This window comes from Amaranthus tricolor, chromosome 15 (assembly GCF_026212465.1).
Source record: "Amaranthus tricolor cultivar Red isolate AtriRed21 chromosome 15, ASM2621246v1, whole genome shotgun sequence".
Classification (NCBI taxonomy): Eukaryota; Viridiplantae; Streptophyta; class Magnoliopsida; order Caryophyllales; family Amaranthaceae; genus Amaranthus; species Amaranthus tricolor.
The window spans coordinates 348,804-366,256 of record NC_080061.1 but is presented as its reverse complement, the minus strand read 5'-3'; the positions used below and the strand labels follow the sequence as shown (position 1 = coordinate 366,256).

General features: G+C 34.0%; 2 protein-coding genes across 3 annotated transcripts; one reads left to right on the top strand and one right to left on the bottom strand.

Moving 5' to 3' along the window:
* Positions 1-1,528: 1,528 nt before the first annotated feature.
* LOC130801333 (G-patch domain-containing protein 1) lies at positions 1,529-8,146 on the bottom strand. 2 transcript variants are annotated; one of them, XM_057665163.1, is made up of 11 exons: positions 7,881-8,146; positions 7,697-7,781; positions 7,508-7,587; positions 6,202-6,226; positions 6,012-6,102; positions 5,857-5,923; positions 4,691-4,784; positions 4,238-4,416; positions 2,271-2,558; positions 2,088-2,204; positions 1,529-1,942 (listed from the first exon to the last, which is right to left on the bottom strand). In XM_057665163.1, exons 1-11 carry the CDS (start codon positions 7,956-7,958, stop codon positions 1,877-1,879), a joined length of 1,170 nt encoding a protein of 389 aa, XP_057521146.1. In that variant the 5' UTR covers positions 7,959-8,146; the 3' UTR covers positions 1,529-1,876. The 2 variants fall into 2 exon arrangements, with proteins under 2 accessions (XP_057521146.1, XP_057521147.1); XM_057665164.1 differs by having other exon boundaries at positions 7,511-7,587.
* Positions 8,147-8,273: 127 nt separating this feature from the next.
* On the top strand, positions 8,274-15,534 carry LOC130801334 (2-C-methyl-D-erythritol 2,4-cyclodiphosphate synthase, chloroplastic-like). The gene is made up of 3 exons (XM_057665165.1): positions 8,274-9,451; positions 11,162-11,294; positions 15,301-15,534. The coding sequence occupies exons 1-3, from the start codon at positions 9,162-9,164 to the stop codon at positions 15,532-15,534; spliced, it is 657 nt and encodes a 218-aa protein (XP_057521148.1). The 5' UTR covers positions 8,274-9,161.
* Positions 15,535-17,453: the final 1,919 nt, after the last annotated feature.

The window sequence follows — 17,453 nt, the reverse complement described above, 5'->3', positions numbered from 1 at the left end:
TGTGAATAAATATTCGACCTCAATCAATATAAGCTATTAAAACATTGTACAACCTCGATCATGTAATTGATTTATTTATCCTTCCAGTATAAAAATGTATACTCGAAGAATTCACTACAAACATTGCATCAACAATTTTGGTTGTGGTCATACACGCAATTATTAGAATTTTAAGATGATAAATCTTGTTAAGTGTATCTCTAAAGGAATACATTCATAGTGTATTCAACGATTTTTGAAAGGACATGTTTGTTTTACAAAACTATGTTCTCGGTCAAGTACAATTTCTTACCAGTCGAAAAGTAATCATCACTTTAATTTAGTCATAAATATATCAGTAATGAAAACATTTACTTTGTGAAAAAATTCATAACCATGTAATTTTTCTTTATTCATGTACAAAAAATATTCTACTACTTTGGTTGAATGATAACACTTTATGACAACTAAAAGTATAGTTGTTATGTAAATATCACTTTGTTTTATGATCTTTATGTACTAGAAAAACATAATCAAATGTTCCATAATATTTTTAAAATTGCTTTTCCTTATAAAAACTTTTCAAGAGGCTTACATCGAAAACAGAGCAAATTCAAAAGACAAGAGTGTTTGATTTTCATGGGTAACATAGGAGATGAAAATCTCCATATGCAATAGGCCTAAAGCTAATATCCGCTTCTAATTGTGATTATTAGCTATCAAAGCAGCAATATTCTGCTACTCTAGCTTCTCCAACCGGTAAACACAACACTTTTTTATTTTAAGTTTTGACAAGAAAAATAAAACGAAAGACCAAGGAAATATTTTCCATCATTTAAAAAACATTTTCCTTCGAAGATAAAAAAAAAAAAAAAAACAAACAGATTTCCTCGACTCTTCCTCAAAACCTTAATGTCCCTAAAGTCTTTCGTCAAACAAAACAAAAGAAAATTAATTATCTCCATTTTCCATTTTTATACAGATATGAGAACGTTTTCCAAGAAAATATTTTCTGCAAAACCAAACATCCCCAATCATTTTTATAACAATCTCACATCACTCATTTTCCCAGCAAGCATGTACTTACTCAGTTACAGAATTTAGAATCTAAGTTAAAATATTACAATTGCATCCACCAATATGTAACGCAAAAATTCTGGTGAGACGTTTTCTGATTGAGTCGACCCATAAAGAAAAATGTAGAGTAAGAGAAGGCATTATGCTTTTCACAAATTCTTGTGAGAGACGGTCTCTTTGAGAGAGTCCATTATATATTTTTTAAAATATTATAAATAGACATTCAAAGTAATGTAAGTAGACATTAAGATATTGAAAGTAGGTATTAAAAATACAGTAAATAAGCATTAAGGATAATATAAATAGGCATGAAAAATACGGTAAGTAGGCATTAATCTCTAATGGGTTGGGCTTGAGATATGTTTCTCAAAGAGACGGTCTCTCAAGAGACTCGTTGTCATGCTTTAATGGAATGTGCCTGACAGTCTCAAATGAGACTAGCTGAATGTAATATCAGAAAGTAAAGAACAAATGGCCAAAATTGTCTGCTATATATACTTATGTAAGTCGCTAGGACATCCTCATACGTTCACAGCAAAATCATACTATGAACTGATACAGATGGATGGATTAAATAAACATCTCACTAGGTCCTACTTATAGCTTTCCCGCAAAAAGAATTACATTCTCCTTGTGAAAAACAATATGCCTAAATCTATAGTATATTCTCAAAGCCGAAAAACAAAGAATAACAAAACCTTATAGTGAGCATGCAGCAGTTTTGCTGTACTGTTGAGGTTTATGATAAGAGTAAGGGATTTTGCATTTGATGTGCAATGTACATATCACTACATTCATAACACATCTGCAAAAATTTACCTTAGTTTCTCTTTGAAGATAAGGTCACTCTCTTTCTGTCTACAGAAAATTTTGAACTTCCTTGGAGCTGCAGAAAAGAAAGAAGATTTCATTAGATACATCAACTCCTGGTTTTTTTCTTTTCCAAGATCATGTCTCTCAAACGAACCCAACTGAGTATGAAACAATGACCAGAAAGAAACCAAAAAACAAATAGCAATTTCCAAATGTACCTTTTGTCTTAAAAAAGATAGGGCGTCTGATTTCGAAGAAAAACTAGAGAAAACAGTATCGGAATGTTGATGTATAAGAGCTTTCAGCTCTTTGAGCTTTAATGTTTTACCAGGTACCTGCAAAAATTAGTTGATTAGCTTCTATATTATTCATATATGAGGAATAATTTAAAGAAAACATACCTGACGGAGCAACTGGCGGCACAACTTTTTCAACTTCACTTTAGGCTCTTTACCACTGTCAGTTTCAGGAATCTCATCGAGTTCTTTCTCTGGCGAACCTGCACTATGAGAATCTTCTTGTTCTTGTTCTTCATCATCATCATCATCATCATCACCATCACCATCACCATCACCATCATCATCATCGCTATCATCAAATGTCGTCTTTTTCCCCCCAAAACGACAGCCACCAACTTTAATAGGTCTGTCCCTAATGCCAAGACCTTGTCTCCCAGATGTTTTTTTATCCTGGTAATTTTTAAGAAAATACTTCTATAAGAAAGCAAATCAACTACAAAACACTCCGTACTGGATCCTGCCATCTGCAGATTTCTAGAGTGCTGAAGATGTGCAGCAAATTATGATCAAGAATAGTAAGCAATCAAGAATTTAAGATTACAAGGAGCAAGACTGATATAAGTCAACCTCACATAAGGCAGAGTGTGCAAAACTGCATACAGTTAAGAATGCTTCAAGAAAAAGCAACCAAAACTCATTGAATGTCCCATTCTAAAATGAAGATACCTAAACAGAAACTTAACCTTGGGCTAGAGATACAGCAACTTAACCTTGGACTAGACATACAATTCACAATTTGGGGTACAAGCACAAATATCTGTTCCATAAATTTACAATCTATAAATTGATCTTAAACAAAGAAATTCTGAACGGAGTGAAAGCATCTCCTCAACACCCTCCTCCCATCCTCATATAGTTTTTAAATTCCTCAATGCTCCGTCTGTGGATCAGATAAGACAAATTTTTGCCAACTTGATATGCACAGTCCTCATACAAACCCAGCCTACATCTAAAGCCATACTATGTACTTCCTTTGTTCCATGAAATTGCAATATTTTCTGTTTTGGTCTGTCCTTTAGATTTTACTGGATATTCTATATGGTAAGCACCAAATATTGCAAAAGGCGAGTGGTAGCAAGTCTTTAAAATTTTTTCCACAAAATAGCACTTAACTATTGGAAAATTAACTACTGTAACATTATGGAGATAAAAACGTTTAATTTCTATTAAGTTTTGGTAAAAGTCATAAATCCCACTAATAAATTCCCAAATGTAAAGCACAACTTAACGAAAATTAAACTTAACGGAAATGATACTGTAATTAATTTTCCAAGAGTTGAGTGTCATTTTGTGGAAAAAATTTGGGATTTATTAAGAGGCATCTATGATTTTTACCAAAACTTAACGGAAATGAAACGTTTTTACCTCTATAATGTTACTGCAGTTAATTTTCCAAGAGTTGAGTGCTATTTTGTGGAAAAAAGTTTAAGAATTATTACCACTCACCTTTTACCATAATTGGTGCTTACCATATAGAATATCTCTTCTATTAAAGGTAATGGTCCCACCATGTTCTTTGATTCTCATCCACTCATCTTCTCTCATTTTTTCTCACCTTTATCTTATCAACACAATTAATTATCCCTCTATTTTCTTAATATGCGTGCAATGTCTTGTTGCAAAATATTTAAGGACAGTGGGAGTAGCCTTGTAGATAAATGAATCATCAAGATTATACAAATGTAATAACAAGAGGATAAGCAATTGACAATAAAAAAAATTGACAGACAGATCATATCTTTGTTCCAAGCCTCAAACGGTTACTTGTGTCATAACTTTAGCAGTGCAGAATCAATGACCCAAAGGTCATTATTTCTGCTTTATGTGCTTCTACAGAAGCAGGCTACAAAATTACAAAGAAATGCATCCGATGTCCCTCTCACATTCATATGCTTTTTTATTCGAGGTTGTCCCACTAATTATGCTACATATCTATTTATGCGCATGAACTTACATCCTCTCTCTAAATCTCATCATATTTCTTTCTCCCATTTGTTTTTTATCTTATTATTTCATCAAAAGAATTAAAAAACTCATCCTACTAACAATGTAGCAAAATAATTACTCACGTGGACAAGATTGTACAGATTCTCTTGATCTTCTTCAAGAAAACCTATCTTTTTGCTACCAATTGGTGCCTCAGCATCAGCGGCTTTTCTTTTCTTAGACTTGGCTCCAAGATATCCTCCCACGACAAAACCATACTTGTAACCCCACCACTCTGGTGGATATCCTACATGCTCCTTTACTGGAAATAGATACAAATTTAGCAGCTCGCAGAGTTAAAAAGATAAAAAGTGACAGTTTCTACAGCAATAAATGAAAATATCTTTCATAAAAAGTACACATGATAGCATTTTAATGAGTTCTTCACTTTCTTGACGAAGACTCAACTTAGAGTAGGTCCTAAGCCAAATGATCGAGTTTATATTATAGCCCTAACTTTGTTACAAATTCCTTGAAAATGCAATCAAATGAATAGGACAATGGACAAAATTCTACGAGGATCCAAACAGAATTACCTTCAACGTCAATATGGGTGACATCCAAAACTGTGGTCTCTAATTCTTCTTCTTCTTCTTCTGTATTAATTGCAGGTTCATCAGACTTCCTCACCTGCAACACAAACAGATCAACAATTTGAGGAATCAGGAGACTAAACATAAGTCAAAGAATGTCACGGTACACCAAAGCATCAATAATACTCCCTCCTACTCACCATACTTGTCCCATTTGCCTTTTTCACACATGCTGAGACTATATTTTGACCTTTAATATCTTTAATTGGATTAAAATTATAAAAACTTGATATTAATAATCTTTGTATTGAGACGAATAAAATAAGATCCTATATGACTATATTTTAACTTATAAATTAAGAACAAAATACAAATTAAGAGTGATTAGTGAATAGTAACCAAAAGGAAAATGGGACAAGTATGAAGAATAGGAGGGAGTAGCATTTGTCAACATGTACAAATAAAGTACAATTGACTACCTGACAAATAGCGATAGTACAAACAATTCAAGATTTACATTTAAGAAAATAGGCTTAGTACCTAATGGTATAATTAAAGTACAACTGCATTAAATGGTTGATGCCAATGTGATGGCACCAATATTTCTTATGGTTTTCATGCTTGAAGTTACACCATGGGCAAAAGTAATGTATGAACCTCTCCACTAGAGAAGTTCATGCATTGAGGACCATAGGAAATAGTGGTGCCATCACATTGGCATCAACCAATCAATGCAGTATTGAAACCACTATGTAATACAAATGAGACTATGATACTCAAAACAATTTAAACAGAAAAACAGGGGGGAAGAAGAAAGAAGAAGAGCACACACGCATGCACAAACATACAAGAGGATGCATGAAAGATTTTATGGTGTGAACAAATCAGAAATCCTTGATTTGTTAAAGTTTAAAATTGATGGTAGCCAAACACGAACAACTCACCATATGAGAACAGAAACTGTACATTATTATATACTCAATATGAAATTTCATAGCAGTAAAATTTCTCCCATACTAACTTCAATTACAAAAAAGCTAAAACTTTGCTATTTCCCAGATGCCGTTCTCTAAAAAAACATAAGTTCAATGGTAAGTAACAACATATATACTATATGAGCTACACTTCTAGAATGCAACACATATAGCATTAGAGCATCTAACACTTACAAGTATCCCATCAAGATCCTTAGCAGAGTAGGTATGGACGAGCTTCCCTCTTTCCCTCTTCTTGTACCTAAACATTCATTAAAACAACTTACAACATTACACTTGATAGAAAGTCTTGGAATAACAGCAAGCATAACCACCTTAAAAGTTCATACCTTCCCTGTGGCCGAGTAACCTTTAGTGTTTTCTCTGCCAAGGTAGGCTCACAGGCCTCAGTACTAGCTTCATTGTCTTTATCTTCTTTAACTGTTAGAGTACAAATGGTTAAACAAAGTCCACGTCACTGTTCAAATAATTACTTTTCACATAACTGTAGAAATTGTTATACTCCTAATATGCATATACCTTCAATATTGGTATCTGCTGCTTGCTGCAAATTCGAAAAAAGGAATGCTTGTGAGGATATCATATATTAGATATTGCTAAAACTAATTAAACCGAATACTCTTCCATTATATATCAAAAAAAAAAAAGAGAATATCTAATAAACATAATGTAAAACAAATAATTAAGAAAGCACGCAATAATTAAAACGAATAATCTTCCACTATATATCAAACAAAACAATGGAGAATATCTAATAAACATAATGTAGAACAAATAATTAAGAAAGTGTGCTAACATTGAAATTTAAAAGTATATGAAGAAAGTGTGCCCTGACAACAGGTTTACAAATTTCCTAATCCCTATCATGGGTACTGTTCCTGTGCTCCATTACCTGTGCCTACTAGTACAGTATATTGTTTGATTTGTCTGTTCTCGTTTAGTTTCTATATGTACAGCACATTATGATACCACATGCTAGTTTCCATTGGTTGTAGGTTTCTTCGATTATTACAATTACACAATTTCTCCCAAAAATCTCAGCTTGGGAGAAATGGTGCATCAAACAGAAGTATATGTGTGCAAGTGTGTGCATTGTGTGCCTAGGTTACGATGGCTATGAGGGTGTAGATCTCCATCTATCCAAGGCATTTCAAAGCTGCAAACTATTTTTCCTTAATCGTATTTAAGTGCGATAGACCTCAATTTACATGCAAAAGATTACAACTTTCTACATAATATGCAAGCTTGAAAAGATTGCAACCGTCAAAAATTATAATATATCCTAAATTTTATCTTAAGAACAGAACCCCCTTCGTGTGCTCTCCGCTTCAAATTAACAAACAGATACAATAAACTAACTACTATACTTTTTAATGGAGAATATTTTCTCAACTAGAATAGGAGTGTTGAGCAAACATTGAATTTTGAAACACAAGGAAGTTTATAGTGGAACTTTTACGAGACCATATGTTAAGTTTAATGACTAATAAATGGATGAAGAATGAAAACATACTAAGGTGTTGGCTTTTAAGATCATTCAAAACTAAATCCGCTGAAAATTTCACTCTTGCTGAGTTTTCAAAATAACTTTGGGCCGAGATTACAAAATCTAATACCATTAATCTGATTCTGAGGGGAATACAAAGGATGAATGCATCAAATTTGCAAGATCCAGCAAAGTTCTACTTAATTAACTTTTGATATCAAGTAAAATTAATAATTCATGCATTATAATTCTTTCCTGTTCTTTTTGGCTGCAACGTTTTGATCAATAAAATTCTGGCATAAATCTCAAAATATTACAAGAAAAAATTGTAAAGCTTACTACCACTTTCAGTTTTTTGAGGATGTTATCAAATTGAGTAGTATCAAAAGCCCACGGATTAGATTTTTCCACTCCAATACCTAAAAATATTTCAAACTTCATATTAGTTTCTACATTTAAACTCAACATTTAAACAACGATTGTAACATAAAACCTAAAAAATAAATTAAACAAAGAAAAATCGATTACCATTAGTATCTTGTTTGTTTTGAACTCTGATGTAACCTTTGATACCTTGCTTATCTTTCCCAATCCCTTCGCCTTCTTCCCAGCCCTAATCTCATCAACACAACAACAAAAAGAGAACAAAAATAGTTTCTATTATGATCAAAAAGGAAGTCGAAACCCTAGAAAAAACGAAGAGTGAAAGTACCATTTGTTTCATGAGACGAAAGGCGGCAGATCTCCGGTCAATGCCGACATAGCGAACGGGAGCTTCGGGTGCAGCCATGGCGATTGGTGGCTGCAATTGCCGCTATCTCTCAAGACAAAATTAGTGACAGAGAGAAAAAAAAAAAAGGAAGGGTTTTGTTGAAGTCGGTTGGTTTATTATGACGGAAAAAACTGTGTTACGCGGTATAGGGTAAAGACTTTAGGTATAAAACGGTTCAAAATTGAGAGTTATTTCTTTTACTTAAACCCTAATATACACAAAAAAAAAAAAAAAAAAAAGAAATTCCCCATAAAAATGAAAGTAAAATTACTTGACAAAAAATTTGAAGTAGCATTTCATTCTTGGTTATGGAATTTCATATTTAAAATATTATTTATTTTCCAAATTTATATTATATTTATTATTTTTTCAAATAATAAGATTTAAAAAGACATGACACGAATTTGGCCGACACGTAGGTGGCACAGGACGACCTGCTCATGATCAGTATAACATGAACTATCGCTAGGTACGACACGACATGTCATGCAACTGTTATTGAGGGCCATATGTTTCTCATAATTACCAGTTGTTGAAATGAGCACGATCCGCTAGCACGTATCCTATTATTTTAAAAGTAATTTTGGAGAAAAAACATAAAAAGTTGTGTTGTGGCTCAAGAAATGATCAAACACGTCGCCCGTGCTTGTGTTGTGTTGTGGCCCATCGTTTGATGTTGATCGGCACGACACGCTACTGTAAATAACTCGACATGGAGTGACACATCAAGTATGTGGTATGCACTGACATGATCAAAAACCATCTGATTCGACACAAATTACATGCGTATACATAAATGAATTTTATTTGATTAATCGTGCAAAATTACATCAAAAAATTACTATTATTAATATTTTTAGCGCGCTATACCATACAAGACCACTATAGTTAATTCATTGGTAATTTTATTGCGTGAAAATAATCTATTGACAATTGAATGGCGCCTATATCTGTTAAGTGACTAAAACCTAACATTCAAATCATACAAATCAAGAGTTGCTTGCTTATATTTGTTTGTATGTTTAATTTTGGATAGTTTTGTGGTATTGTGTAACAAATTTAAATAGCGAGACTAATGCAATTCACACCACTCGTGGACTCAAACCACTTGTAATCATGTTCTTCACATGAGCGAGTTTTTAGTCATGTAAAATGTTTAAACGGCAGAATTCAGTTACCCACCTCTAGTTTTGCTCAAACCTCAATTTCAATCAAACAAACATGGCAACTCCACTTTATTGCTCTTTTCCCCCCACCATAAACAAACCTCAATTTCATATATCTTCTTCTCCATTTCTTTCTCAGTTAAATTTTAACACCAGACAACTGAAAAATTCGGTGATTAAATCCCCAGTTTATATCTCAATTTCAGCAGTTTCTACTCCAATTGCTGACACTACTCAGTCTAATTCAACATCAAGATTTGATCTTCATAGATTAGAGCCTGGTTATCCTTTGATTATTGGGGGCATCAATATTCCTCATGATAGAGGTTGTGAGGCTCACTCTGATAAATTATAAAAAATAACTTAATCTATACCCTCTTTTGTAAAAAAACTACTTTATGTAAAATTTTTTTAAAAAAACTATCTTATATAATACAATTCTTTGCAAAACACTACTTCTTATAACGATTTTTGACCTTACCCTTGACCCTCACGTGACAGTCACATGACCCTTAGAGACCTTCTTCTTCATTTGATGAAGCTTCCATGGCTACAACCACATAGAAGGCAACCACAACACCAGCAGTATAATCAGCAGGCAATTTAATTGAAGCACCGAAAAACCCATGTAGATAAAAGTCTTGTGACATGAACCCAAAACCTGAAAAAAAAATAAAAAGAAAAAAAGATAAATTTGCCGAATTTAACACAAACAAAAAAAAAAGAAAAAATCCAGAAAAAAAAGGAGAAAAAAAGCTTGCCAGTTCTTTCATCAAGAGAAAGAAGAACAGATTTTCCATCTTTAAGAACCATAACATTCTCATCTCCAAAAAGATGAGAATATCCTTCATCAAATGATATTATGGCTAGCTTATTAATACTCCCAGAATGAGCAATAATCTCTTTATAATTACAGAAAAATAGCAACAATGTTACAATAAAACTATTTCTAAAAAGCTCTATTTTTTGTGTTATGAATGGTAGTATACTAATGTGATTATAAATGATACTATACTAATGTGTGACTTGAGTGCACATTAAAGGGTTGAATTCATGTGTGTGACTCTTGAGTTGTGAAATCCAAAAGGGTGTAATAAGGTGAAGAGTATTCATGGGAATTATTGGTGTTAATGAAGATTAAGGTGAAGAGTCTCATGTGTGTGACTCTTGAGATAATGCCTTTTCAAGTTCTTAGAGTTATTTCATAGTATTCATTACCCTAAATTAACTATGTATTTATGTGAGCCATTCATCTTCAAGTACCTAGCACTATAAATAGGGCTCTCATACCCACACTTCAAGTATGCAAAACACATCAAACACAACCCTTAAGCCAAACACATAGCCTATTGTTGTTATCTCTATCTCAATTGTAATTCTTCATATTGAAGTGTTGTTTGTATTCATTTGATATAATATAAACATAAACTACACACCACATAAACTACACACCACGAAGGACGTAGCCATCATTGGGTGAACCTCCTTAAATCTTTGTGTCCTTGTTTGTTACTTTGTCAAACTTAATTTTGCTCATTGTTGTTTGTTCTTAACATCGTAAGTATTTGGCGATCGTTTTCATTTTGTTTGATTTATGGGTTTTCTTTTCTTCAATGTATTAGAATTATTTTGTGTGCAAAACTTTTCTTTTTATAAGGGCTAAAATTATATTTTTTTTATTTTTCTTTTTTGGTGATAAACCTCAAGCGCAAGCAGGTAGTTCCTGAGCAAAAGAGAGAGAATGTTGGAGAACTTGCAGCCATGAAAGCTTCATCAAATGAAGAATAAGGTCTCTTTTAAGGGTCACGTGAGGGTAAGGGTTATACTTAACGGTCAAAGGCCAAAAACCGTTAGTGTTTTGCAAAGAATTGTATTATATACGCAATATATAAGCAAAGAATTATATTATATAAGGTAGTTTTTTGCAAAAAATTTTACATAAGGTAGTTCTTTTACAAAAGAGTGTATAGATTAGGTAATTTTAATAATTACTCAAAATTTAAATGTTTTCAAATTTCATGTGTTTTGATTTGCAAATTAATATCTTTTGGGTGTTGGGGATGTGCTGCTTCATTGTGTAGTGGATGCAATATTGGGAGCATTGGGGCTTCCGGATATTTGCCAGATTTTTCCTGATAATGATCCTAAGTGGAAGGGTGCTCCTTCTTCTGTTTTCATCAAAGAAGCTGTAAGTATTTTTGTTTGCTGTTCCCTCTCTTTTTGCTTTTTTTTTTTTGCTTGTTTTAATAAATGATGTTGGGAACTCTTTGGAATGACATGTTTGTTAATTAGCTTTGAACATGGAATATGATTCCCTGGGCATGGAAAAAATGTGATTTTGAACTTTTGCTCACAATCTAGTCTTGTTAAGAGAGCAATTCAACCAAAAGCTTAAATTTGTAGTTGACACCCCACCCCACATAATGTTACAACCCCCACACAATAGCATTTTGGGTTAGATGTGTGGATGCAGCACATCCTCTTGTCACCAGGTGCTAGCACCAACTTAATCAAAGTTTAAGCTAATGGTTGAAGCCTGTTGGAATAGTTTGTCCCATATTGATAAGTTAAAGATAGTGTGCAACTTTATGACTCATTAATCCTTCCTTAGTCCTTAGACTGCCATATAATCGGCAAAATATGAGGTGCACACCCTTTATAACTCTTTGGAGTTTATGTCTTCAGGCATCTTCATTTGGACTTCCTCATGCAACATGCCACAAAGGAAGGCACTAGTTAGGTTTCATTGGTATAGTCTACCCTATTGATGCAGCAATATCAATTATTACTCACGATGATTTCCATTTGGGTTATGTATAAGTTGGGTATGTAGAAATCGGTTTGCGCAACTTGGGTGAATTGCTTTGCCACTGGCCTTGCTTGAATCTTTCAACTGTCCCTTTAGTATTAAGCTTATTTTTCAAAGATCCATTTTCAAAATTGCAACCTTCCATGTATTAATAATTTAAAGTTCATCAATTAACTTTATGTAACAAAAATCCTTTTAGGGACTTGTGATGTTTTGAATATTTAAATTTCTGAGATAGGAAGTTAGTGCATCTTGGAGTCAATGTGCATTGATAGACGCTGTGGCTGTTGTTTATGCATTATCTCATAGGCTTAATTTATGATCCTAGAAGCTGTCTTGGTGATGAAAAAGGTTAAGGGTGAGAATAGAACTCACCCACAATATAGAACGATACAGGTCACAAATTGGTGTCATTATTTATTGAGTTTAAATCGTTGATAGGTGCGAATATCTTGGATATCTAAATGCCTAGATGGATTAAAAGCTCAGGTTTTCGATGAGGAAGATATGCACGTGAAATTTGGTAAGTACATGTTTTGAGGAAAGTCATATCACTTGGCTGCATCTAGGCATGGTAGTTGCACTTGTGCTTGAAAGTGGAAAAGAAAGTTAAGTTTTGTGGAGTATTAAGCTTTTGCTTGTACTAGTGTGGTTGCAGGTCTAAAATCTTATAAAATATTGGGCTGTAAGGTTTAGGTTACCTGATGAAAAGTGTGAAACTCTACCTCAAACAAACACTACTTATGGTAAGGAATATGGAGATATGAGTGTAGTGTAGGCTCAAATATTGGATTGTAGATGAGATATTTGGGAAGATGCTGGAAACTTACTTGCTAGGGTCAAACTAATATGTCAATGACTAAGTTTCTGTCATGCTCCCAAACCCAGCAGAGCCTCCTATCCTCTTGACCTATCACTAATGTGGTAGAGCAGTTAGCAACGGTGAAGGGAAAATATAGTTTTTACTTCTTTTATTCTGTTTGCATCAGCAGCGATTATTCCATAGCCTGTTGAGTCATTCTTTTAAATCCTTTTGTTTTTGCTAAATGTAGAGAGAAATGAAGGAGAGCGGGGTTTTATTTATTGTATTGGTGACATTATGCAATTTGGAGTGTTGACGAATCAAAACGCCCTAATTGAGCGACAATCTATCTTATTTCTCTTTTTCTAGTGCTGCTTCTCTTTTGTTTCCTCTGTTATTGTCTTCTTTCTTCTCTATGAAGTACCCATTGATCTCCGTTCATAATAGTTTACCAAAGACGAAGGGCAAAAATGGATATACCGTAGGAGAAAATGGATTGCATAATGGGAGTAAGCAGGGACGCTAAGAGGACCAATAAACAGATTGATGATATAAAAATGGATGAAATTTTTATTCTTTCAATGGGAGAAAAAGAATACTTCCTTGCACTGCTTGGGATTTATTCTATCTCCTTTTTACTATGACCTTATTTATGTAAATTCAAATGCATCTCAGTGTGTACCTTGTGATGCTCCAAATATCGATGAAAATTCATTCCAGTGTTCTTCAAGAAAAATTGGGGAAGATGAAATTGAAAGGAAAATTTGCGTGTACAATTGGCTAAATAAGAGGTCTTTAGGCAGCTTACTACTAAGATAGACACAATGTCAATGAGTCCGTTTCATGCTGGTCAACCTATGGGTCGGACCGTCTAGAAACTTTGAAGTTGGTTATTAAGCAATATGACAATCCAGCAGTGACTTGTTAATGGAGTTGTTATTTAGCGCTTATTTACACATTAAATCAATTATCTGACTTTCATTCCGCTTCTTAGAAAACTTTAATGAAGACCAGTGTAGGAAGTTAGGCATTGATCTTGAGAACACTTGCTTGAGGATTCAGCTACAAGATTAAAATACTTGGGCTTGGTAAGATAAGGAAAATCTACATCTAATTGGAAAATGCTGTCTTAGGCTCTAGCATTTTGGGTGAAGATGATTCGATGGTTTTAAGGAAAAATAAACAAGTAGATGATTTAAGGATTTTATATGAAGAAGGTGGTGAAGGTGGGTTGAAGATGAAGATGGATATAGTGGGTGAAATTTAGATGGAGATGGAGAAAAAGGTTGGTTGAAAGTGGAAGAGAAAATTAGAGGAGGGAGAAGCTGAGGCCCAATACTGACAAGAACAAACATTTACATGCATTGGATGGCGCGAACTGCCTAAGTTGGACTATTGCTATCAATTGACTGAGACAAGTACATGACTAAGATGTGCGTGACACGTTTCTGGACTACTGATTTGGTCATGTCTTATGCCTCTTTTGCTGACATATAATGCTCAACTCTGCTCGAAAACTCACGAGCTCGAGTGGATTGGTGGAGACTTGGAGCCTGGAGGGTTTGGACTTTTTACCTTTAGTTTTACTGTATAATTTTTTATTTTCTTGCACATATACGAAGGAGGTAGCATAGTGTAGTAATATATGTCATACATTTTTGGGGTTTGGGATATATTGTACCTGCATCATAAAAGTCCCGCCTCTGGGTACTTCACTCTGAAACAGGACATTTTCTGTTAATGACTTAAGATCTTTTTCCGAGATAATCTGATAAGATTCCATGAGTAGGTTATAAAAAATGGGAGACTAAAGTAGTTGTAGAAGCATTTTTTAAGCAGATGTACATTTGCAAACTCAATAGACTTGCATTAGCTTGCAGCTCTCAGTCATCGAACCTCAGTTTGCCGTTAAAGCTTGCACACACCTTGTTCTTGGTAGTTGGTGCATTGTTATCAGGAAGTCTGTTCATCTAGTTGACCGAATGATTTTAGTTCAAGGTAAACGTGCCCAGCATATAGCTGTTTCAATAATATAGTGATTAGATAGCACAAACATGTAGTAGATTATGTGTATTTCATCTCTTTTATGGACAAACTCCGAGATTATGACCAAGGCAAAGTTATTATTCCTGGTTCGAGTGTGCATGTGTGCATATTTATTCAGTTGCTTGGAGTATATGTCAAACCCATGGATATTATGGCGAGTTGAGGTGTTAAGTGGCAAGACCTTGGTCTCCCAAACCTCGATATGCAGGGTTCAGTACCCATCAACTGCAAGGGGAGTGGATGTTGGTAGTATTAGGGCTTCGTAAGAGGGCATTAATGAAATCGAGCGCACCAAGTATAAGAATTGAACAAATATTAAAGCTGATGGCCATTTCGTGAGTTCCATCAAACTCCTATAATCAGTGTGAGATTGAAGCTGATAACATCTCATTTTCGTGTTCTATAGTTATGATCCGAACTAGTTACACTGTCTTACTACAAACTTAAATTTGTTATTTCCAATTCATTAATTCTTAAATGTGTATAATGCGAGAATTGTTCATAATTCATAAGCAGCGCTTGAATTTGTAATGACAGGTAAGACTTATGCATGAGGCAGGGTATGAGCTCGGCAATCTAGATGCAACCTTAATTCTTCAAAGACCGAAAGCTAGTCCACACAAAGAGGCAATCAAGGTCAATTTATCCGCTCTACTCGGGGCCGATCCATCTGTCGTGAATCTGAAGGTGAAAACCCACGAGAAGGTTGATAGTCTTGGAGAAAACAGAAGTATCGCAGCTCATACTGTCGTTTTATTAATGAAAAAGTAAATAAGCAATTCATGATCATGAGCAAATTTATCCTGTTAAAATCTTTTTATATTCTATCAATCAGATTACGATTTTGAAGATTCTTGGTGGTTGAAAACCTCATGTGCAAATCATTTGGTTGGATCTTAATCAAAAGCCTGAATCTTATTCTCATGTATCAATGAAATTGTACTTATTAATAGCATAATTAATAGTTAATTACATGTTTAATTATTAATTAAGTGCAAGTTAGTGGGTATTGTTGGCCGACCATTTAGAAGCATTTTAGCAGTAATCCGGTTTAATAATAATATATAAGTGTTATTGGGCACTAGCTACTAATCTTGGCCGACAAAATTGGGGATCATATAGTGATATTAGTGGGCTACTGCCAACTGCTAAAGGACTAGAATGCAGTTGGGATATAATTCATAGTGTCCTACCCAAACAATGATATAGAAGATTTCCTAGATTGGGATTAGAAAAATATACTAGTATTATAGATTTTATGCTACATTATTACAAAATCAATGTTGAGTGTTTTTTATTTGGAGATGGGTTAAAAGAAGTTCTTCTACTACCAGCAAGAAAGGAGAGAGAATTAATCTGAGAAGCGAACCCACAAATAAATGGAAAGGCTCTCAACCACTAGGCTGATCTACGATTTTCAAAATCAATGCTAATCATAGATACACATAGATAAGGTTGAAAGTATTTAAAAAATAGGTAAACCAAAATAGCCCAAGCGGAGCACGTAATATGGTTTGAATTTACTATAATATTGGTTTGTATTTGGTATTGAAAATAAAAAATTAAAATTTTGGTTTGGATTAGATTTGAGCAAAATAAATTAAAAATAAAAAATTTAAATTCAATTAAAATTACATTCAAATGATTGAACGACACTCAAATTGAAATCAATTTGAAATTACATTTACGCCCGTTTGGTAGTGGTAATTGTTATGAATAATTGTCATGAATGGTGTGACTTGAGTGCACAATTGATGTATGCATTCGTGTGTGACTTTTAGGATGGAATCCAAGAGAATGTTAATGTGGGTGTATTAAGTTGAGTCTTGATGATTGTAGTTTATGATGGTGATTACAAGTATGGATTAATGAGGTAATTAAGTGTGAGTTAATCATAGGAGTTATGGGACTTAATGAAAACGTGCAAAGGTTTAATACAAGATGCTCTACTATGCAAGTCGAGCAATGCTGTCAGAAGCTCTCTGAAGTGCTGCTCGACCGAGCGAGCTTCAGGGTGGGTCGAGCGAGCACACAGAATGCAACCAGAAACTTCATGTAGCCCACTCGACCGAGCGAGCCCCTGTTTTGGTCGAGCGATGTCTCTAATACTCCTAGGATGCTATTTTTGACACTTCAAGTACTTAGGGATGTTTCATTATCATTTATTCATAGCTTTAATGTACTTAATGTTACTTAGTGTGATTTCTCCTATAAATAGAGAGCTCCCATACACACATAAAACACATCACACACAACGCCTAAGCCAAACACATAGCCTTTTGATTTTATCTCTTACTCAATTGTAATACTTCATTTGTAATAGTGTTTTATACTCCTTTGATATAATATAAACAGAAACTACACACGATGGAAGACATAGCCATTATTGGGTGAACCTCCTTAAATCTTTGTGTCTCTTTGCAAGTGTTACATTATCAAACATTGTTTAGTTCATTGTTATTAGTATCGTTCATCAAAGTTCTTAGCGTCGTATCGATCTTGACAAATTATTTCAGTAATAAACGGTGGTAATGGGAATGAGAATAGGAATGAAAACTAGTATAATTTTGGTGGAAAAATCTCTTGGTTACCTTGATGTTCATGTTTGAGCAACTTTAATCATCTCATTTCCTTCATAAAATTCATTTCAATGCATTACTATTGGGAAAGGTGGTATTAGGTGGTAATGG

Bases quoted from the DNA above. Each gene is read 5' to 3' on its own strand.
- LOC130801333 (XM_057665163.1), bottom strand. From the start codon at position 7,958: ATGGCTGCACCCGAAGCTCCCGTTCGCTATGTCGGCATTGACCGGAGA. The intron at 6,227-7,507 runs GTAAGCTTTACA...TCGAATTTGCAG, and splicing joins TCAAAAAACTGAAAGTGGTA to CAAGCAGCAGATACCAATAT. The intron at 6,103-6,201 runs GTATATGCATAT...GTACTCTAACAG, and splicing joins AGCAGATACCAATATTGAAG to TTAAAGAAGATAAAGACAAT.
- LOC130801334 (XM_057665165.1), top strand. From the start codon at position 9,162: ATGGCAACTCCACTTTATTGCTCTTTTCCCCCCACCATAAACAAACCT. The intron at 9,452-11,161 runs TAAATTATAAAA...TCTTTTGGGTGT, and splicing joins GGTTGTGAGGCTCACTCTGA to TGGGGATGTGCTGCTTCATT. The intron at 11,295-15,300 runs GTAAGTATTTTT...TTGTAATGACAG, and splicing joins CTGTTTTCATCAAAGAAGCT to GTAAGACTTATGCATGAGGC.